The sequence below is a fragment of the Carettochelys insculpta genome, chromosome 1, assembly GCF_033958435.1.
Source record: "Carettochelys insculpta isolate YL-2023 chromosome 1, ASM3395843v1, whole genome shotgun sequence".
In the NCBI taxonomy this organism is placed as follows: Eukaryota; Metazoa; Chordata; order Testudines; family Carettochelyidae; genus Carettochelys; species Carettochelys insculpta.
In genome coordinates this window covers 225,463,777-225,470,638 of record NC_134137.1, presented here as the reverse complement: position 1 = coordinate 225,470,638, position 6,862 = coordinate 225,463,777, and the positions used below count along the sequence as shown (strand labels likewise).

The following is a 6,862-nucleotide window of genomic DNA, read 5'->3' as shown; positions in this document are numbered from 1 at the left end:
CCCAAACACCCCATCCTGCCCACCCCCCCCACACTGTCGTACTTTATGCTCTTTTGCACGCACACAGCCGACATCCCCATCCTGCACACCCACACCCCTACACGCCCAATCCCGCGCACACACACCCTACACCCCCTATCCCGCACACACGCGCGCGCACGCATAACACCCCGCTACCCCCCGTCCTGCACGCACAGCCACCCACCCTACAACCTCCCCCGCCCCCCCCCCCACAGACGCTGCCAAACCCCTCCGCCCCCTCCCCGCTCACTTCCTTCCCCTCCCTGCCAGCCTCTCCCGGGCTGGAGCGCTCCCGCAGCGGCGGCCGGAGCCAGGACAGGAAGCGGGCTGCTGGCTGCGCGGGGGCTGGCTCGGCCTCTGCCCGGGGCGCGGTCCGTCTCCCGGCCAGCCGGGCGCACAGCAGCCAGGCGGGCTCCGCTCGTTGGCGCGCGGCGGAGCCGGGACAGCCCCTCCCCCCGCCCATGAGAGCTCCGCCGGGCCCGGGCTGCGCGCGCCTCCAGCCGCCCCTCGCTGCGGCCGGAGCCCCCATGTCCCGGCGCGGCCGCGGGGCCCGGGCGGCGGTGTGAGGGGCAGCGCGCGGCGGGAGGGGCAACCGCCGCCGCCGGGGCTGACTCATGAAGAACAAGGGAGCGAAGCCGAAGCCGAGGAGGAAGGGAGCCGCCGGCGCCTTCGGCTGCGACCTGACGGAGCACCTGGAGAGCTCGGGGCAGGAGGGTAACTGCGGGGGGGGGGGCAGGAGGGGCGGGGGCTGGGCGCTGAGATGGGGGAGGGGGAGGGGGCCGGGCACGGGGGTGGGGGCAGGGATGGGGGAGGGGGCGCTGCCCCGGGCTCCCGCTGGTCTCTCCCCTGGCGGGGCGGAATAAATGTTGTCACGTGCGGATGTGCACCACCCCGCGCGCGCTGCTCTGCCCGGGCCCCGGGCGGCCCCCCGTGGCTGCTGCTGCGCGGGCGCCCAAGCGCTCAGCTTGCAGGGAACGCTGCCATGCCCGGGACCTGCCGGGGCGGGGGAGGCTGGGGGGGAAGGGAGGGAGGGGCTGAGGCTGCTTTCCCAGGGCTCCATCCTGGCCAGCCAGCTTCGCGCCTTGGTGCTGAGCCGGGACGCAGGCACTAAATCCCGACTGGGTACCGAAGTTCATGGGTGGGTGCTTAACGGGTGCCAAGGCTGAGCCCCAGCCCCCCCAAAGCCTGGCACTTGACAGCCCCGGCACCCTGGGCTTGTCCCACCAGTTAGGAATGTCTTAGAAAAAAATTGCTTGGGATCTGGTGCCGGGCTGCTTGATCCCCAGCCCCACTTGCCTTGCATGTGAAGCCTGGGTGCGGAGAGCATTCAGCACCGGCAGGACTGGGTCTGTGAAGAGCAACTGGGTATGCCTCAGCTGCCCCTTCCTATGTCCAGTAACGTTCCCACCTCCGCCTGCTGTTGCTGTGCTGGGTAAGGACGGATGGATGGGGGAGGGACAAGTGTTGGATTTTTTTGGGGGGAGGGGGAGGCTGAGGGGACAGCTGAGATAATATTTCCATATCCTTGTCTATTCTCCCTCTATCTACCCTCCCCTAGCTTTCCAAGCACATGGTGGGTCAGACTGGGGGTGGCTGCAATAAGGTCAGAGGGCTTTGGTTTTGAAATGACTGGTTTGGGATGAGGAAAGGAAAAGAGCCAATTACTTGAAAGATGGGTGGGGTGGGGAGAGAAGCAGCTGAGACCAGAGTCTTTGCTTGTAGAGTAGACGGGGAAAGAATAAATATACATCTGCCCCGATTCCTTTATTTAAGTTAACATAATGTTGCAGTTACTGAGTTACTTTCACCAGATGTGGGCTACTCCTAGTGACAGAGCTCTTGCAGAAATGTCAGCTCCATGGAGGGTGGACCTTACATTTGGGTCTTCTGGTGTGTGATGAGGGTGATTAATGATGTGCTGGAGGGAACAAGCCTGTCTCAGCAAAAAAGCTAGACTAGACTGTGTAGTAAGTCTTTTGCATCACACAGGAAAGATGTGCTGTGTGTGTGTGTGTGCGCGTGTGTGCGTATGTGAATGATATTCAAGTACATGTGTGTATTGTATATGTACATCTCTCTGGTTACTACAAAAGACAGTTTACAATGGAAATCAGCAGTCATATTAAGAAATCACAATATTTTCCATGTGTATGGTTCCTTAATCTCCAAGGATCCAAACAAATATAACACACTTTAAAACAAATCATTTTGCAAACATATCACAGTGATACCTAAATCACTTTGCCATGACTTCCACCCATCACCGCAGCAGCCACCTCTTGTGAGGAGCTGTTTACAGCAGCCCATAGCAACACTGCACAACAGTTTAGGGCAGGAAAGAACAAAGTGGAAACTGCAGAGGCAATTTAGAGGGAAAGAACAGCATTATTCCATTTGAAATTAGGTCAGGGCAGCAAGACTAAGAAGTACAGCAGGTTTTTTTTTGTTTAAATGACGAGTGGTGAGGGCTTTGTCTTAGATGTCATTTGTAGGATGGTTCATAATTCAACTTCCTTATGTAGTCCGTCTTGAAAAGTAATGTTGGAAAATCTGATATTGCTTTCCCTTATATAATACTGTGTTATTTGTTGAAAAGCATGTCACAATGCCCAGTGCTGTGTGATCCAGAAATGAAAGACCCAATTGTTATATGTTCATTTAGAAGGATATGAGTTAGATCATAGGGTAGAAGTTAAATCAGAGGGTTATGGGAGGATGGAAGAGAAGTGGAAGCATTCATTCCTCTGCTAGCAGAATCAATACTCCTGAAATAAAATCTGTCAGTGTGACTGTCAGGGCACTGAGGGGGCCAAATGTCACTGATGGATTTACCAGCCTTCAGCTCTCCACTAATTGAAACTGTGAGATGAAATTTGAAGTGCTACTGAGGTATAGAAGATAATTGTCAGTGAGACAGCTTAGCTATCTGCAACTACAGCTATAGGAGCCAGCCAGTATCTTGCCAAGAAGGGGCTTTGGGAAAATAGGAGATAACTGTCTTTCTGCACAGGCAGGGTCCAAGGGGGAATGGTGCTGGCCATCATTGCTTATTCAGAAGCAATACGGGACCAAGGTACTGGTTCAGAGCAGCCGATAGTCATGACATGGGGATAGAGCACTTTGGTATCCAGAAAAGGCTTTTTAAGGTGGAACTTTGTGAAAGCAGATTTCCAAACGTCCTCAGAAGTATAAATTGGAACAGCAGGCAAGGGTGTAAAAGGGACTGAGGCCAATTTAAACTGGTTCTATTTCATACACAGAGTGGCTTTATCCCAGTTTGCAAAGCTGCCTTGTGCAGTGATTCCATGAGCTCTCATAAACCAGTGAGCGTTAGACCACCTCTGTGCTTGGGAGGGAAATCTCTGAGGCACATCTGGGTGCTGCAGGATGTAGAGCTGGCTGTTTTTGATTGTTTTCTTCCCTCTGGGTCAGCACATACAGTAGTCGTTAACTCAGCGTGCTGTTCTGGGGTGTTGTTGTCACAGATTTAAGGCCAGACAGGACCATCATGATCATGTAATCTGGTCTCCTGCACATTGCCGGCCATGGGCTCTTACCCACCCTGTCCTGTAACACATCCATAGGTCTTGGCTGAGTTACTGAAGTCCAGACATGATGGGGTGCTGTTTTTCAGAAGAGGTATAAAACTGAACTCCTGAATGCTTGTGGTCAGCTCATTTAAGAGCCAGTGGTGCTTTTTGTAAAGTCTTTAGTCCTAATGTCTCTGCCAAATTCCAGTGGAGAGAATTATATTCTGCCTAAGGTATTAATTTTTCTTCTTCCGTAGGGTGTTTTTTTTTTTGGGCCGTAACTGTTAAATCGCTACAACATTCCACCTCAGAAATTGCTGTATTTTAATGGGGATGAGAAGATGTTTGTGTTCCTTACCTTCTATACCTAAGGCTAAATTAACAAATGCTCGTAAAGTGCTTTATGATGATGTAACTTGGTTTAGGAGTACAAAGTATTATTATTAAATAGGGGCAGAAGGTCAAAAGAAGTTAGCAGGTAAAATGGATGTCTTGGGGACCTTGATAAAGGGATACAGGTACAGAGGGATTCTCTTCTCAGAAGAGTCTTCTAGTCCAGACTGGATCAGCAGAGGCTGAAAGCTGTTGCTGGCTGGTGGTAGGCCGGTGGGTCGTGAGAAATCTGTTTGCTGGGTCTCAGTCTGGTTCTTGTCTTCACCACCGTTGGCTCTCACAGGCTTCCCAGAATGCAGGGAGTCTGAACTCCTCTCTGGAGCAGAAATGAAGCATGTTGGTTGAATGGAGGGTGGCAGTGGTGACTGTATCTTTTGTGAGGGTAAATCAGTACTGTTGATCCCTGGCATTCAATAATCATGAGTCAGCCCCTCCCCCGCCCCCCAAAGAGATTGGTTTAAAAACCATGAGATTTTATAAAATAAACATTTTTTTCTTTGCTTTTTGGTTTCTGAGCCTTTGGCAGGCACTTAGTTCACATTATCCAACTTTTCTCTGCAACCAGGAGAACTAGAAACTCTCTGCCTTAAAAAAATAAACAAAAAAGCTTCAGATAACCCACTTGTTCCTAGAATGCAGGAGCCACTCTGTGTCCCAGCATGTCCATTTGCAGAAGAGTTTATTCTACTGCTGCTGCTGTACCCTTCTGTGGTTTGTAACACATCTGTTTCCTGTGTGATGCTGTCTGACTGTGATGCAGTGACCTCAGATATTTCTCATACCCACCCCCCACCCACTCTCTGCAGTTCCCTCAATGTCTGAAGTCCTTCAACAGTAGCACTCCAGAGGTCTTTACATTCCTTTGTTGACTCCTGTTAATGGTTTTGTTCCCTGGCTGAAAAAGTGGGGCTGCTTTGTTAATGGTCTTTGAAACAAATGACCCCCTTGTGCTCAGCTGTTGAGGCTCTTTTTTTCCATGAGCTCTGATATGGCTGTGAAATGGGCCCTTCTAGCAGTGCCCTCTGGAGAGGAAAAAGGGGTCAGTGTTCTGCGACTGCTGCCAATGTGATGTTCTGTTCGCCCTCCTGCACGCCCTGAAATAGCATTCCGGTGAGAGAACAGAACCTCAGGGAGACAACTGTGGGGTTTAATAGGGGCAGAGAGTCAAAATATGTTAGCTGGTACAACGGACGGCTCCGGGCATTGATAATGGGATATAGAGTGTTACTCTCCAAGGATGACTCTTCTAGTTCAGCCTGGGTCAGCAGAGGCTGAAAGTTGTTGCCGCCTGATGGTTGCTTAGTAGCTTGTGTGCAATGTGCATGCTGGGCTGGGGTCATGGTGGATAGAGCGTGCCTCAGGAGAGGCTGGGTCAGAGGAGGCCTGTCTCTGTGCCCGAGACATGCTATGGTATGATGCTCATTGTAGGTCTGTCCCAAAGCTCCTCCCCTTCACTGTGGCACAGCCCCCAGCTGATCTTGATCACGCTGCTAATCTCTAAGCTAGGGGTGGGAAACTTTTTTTTGGGTTGGGGGTCACTGACCCACTGAAAAATCAGTCGGGGCCACATAAAAGTAAGAAGCAAAAAACACCCCCCCAAAAAAACCCCTAAAACAACCTCACTGATGTGGTGTCCCTGACTAAGATACCTCACTCCCCTCATGCTGCAGCACCGTGGGCAGAGGGGTGGAGAATGGAGGGTCTGGGGTTCAGGGCTTCCTCCAGGGCAAATTAACTCTTCTGGGTACCTGAGGCAGGACCAAAACTGGGGGGGGGTCCAAAGGTTACCCTGTGCAAGAGGGGGTGCCAAGGAGCAGGTATGGGGTGTGGGTGGAAGGGAGGGTGCAGGAGTGGGGTGTGGGGGGGTCAGGGCAGGAGGAGCTGCGGGAGTAGCTGGGGGTGGGGAAGTCTAGACAGTGAGGAGGGGCACTTATCTCTGTGAGTTGTCACTGCTGCCCCCTCCCCTGGCTGGAGTAATGGCAGTGCAAAGAAATGCTCCCTGGGGAGTTTTTTCTACCTGCCTCTCCCAGGCACTGCCCTCCCATTGCTCTGACTGGCCAGAATTCCAGCCAATCAGAGCAGCAGGTGCAGCCTCTGGGAGAGGCAGGAAGAAAAACCTCTCCAGGGAGCCGTGAACTGCAGTACCTCCCGCTGGGGTAGGGGGGAGCAGGAGAGGAAACAGCAGCACAGGTGACGGTGGTGCTGCTTTCTTCTTGATCACTTCCAGGCAGAATCTGTGGGCTAGGTTCAACCCTGGCTTGCCTGATCCAGTCTGTGAGGCTTGGGGCTCCCCACATACCACCTGCCATAGTCCAGATGCTGGAGGGGGGAGTCCTGACACTTGGGGGCCAGATGCAGACAAGCCATGGTTCCCCACCCCTGCTCTGAGCTTTTGTTTAGACCTGGTGGGTATTTAGATACTTCATCCAGCCACCTGTATACCAAGACCAAATCCAGAAAGTCATACTCGCGTTTGGCTATGGCATAGATTTCCACTGAGTTCACTGGCAATTTTGTCTGAGTGAGGACTTCTGGATTTGCCCATTAATTAATGGGAAAGCTTGGTGGCAGGGTTTGCGTTCAACCCAACCACAAACTTTTCATCAGTTGAATGTAGCCAGTCCTGTGCCACAGCCATGATGGTAGGATTCAGCAACAGGGCAGCTTGTATAGAAACTAGAATATGTTGAGAACAATTATTGCCTACCAGACCAATCAAGAGTCAACCTTCCTACACTCTAGAGGAGCCCGGTGACATTTGCTTATGGAAAAGGAAACTGGGCACAATGTTCCTATTCTGTCTAGGTTAAATTAAGGCATTCTTTCTGTGCCTAGTGCCCAGCTGCTGGAGCAGGTGACTATGGCAGGATCACAGCTTTTGTTTTATTTTAAGTAAATTGCCAGCCTTCACGGTTACA

At 52.2% G+C, this 6,862-nt stretch overlaps 1 protein-coding gene across 1 annotated transcript in view; it reads left to right on the top strand.

The window, feature by feature from the left end:
* Positions 1-326: 326 nt before the first annotated feature.
* ARHGAP31 (Rho GTPase activating protein 31) overlaps positions 327-6,862 on the top strand; it is a 77,763-nt gene continuing 71,227 nt past the window's right edge. Inside the window, exon 1 of the mRNA XM_075000351.1 lies at positions 327-735. Coding sequence (XP_074856452.1) covers positions 636-735 — 100 coding nt within the window. The 5' untranslated portion in view covers positions 327-635. The remainder of the gene's footprint in view (positions 736-6,862) is intronic.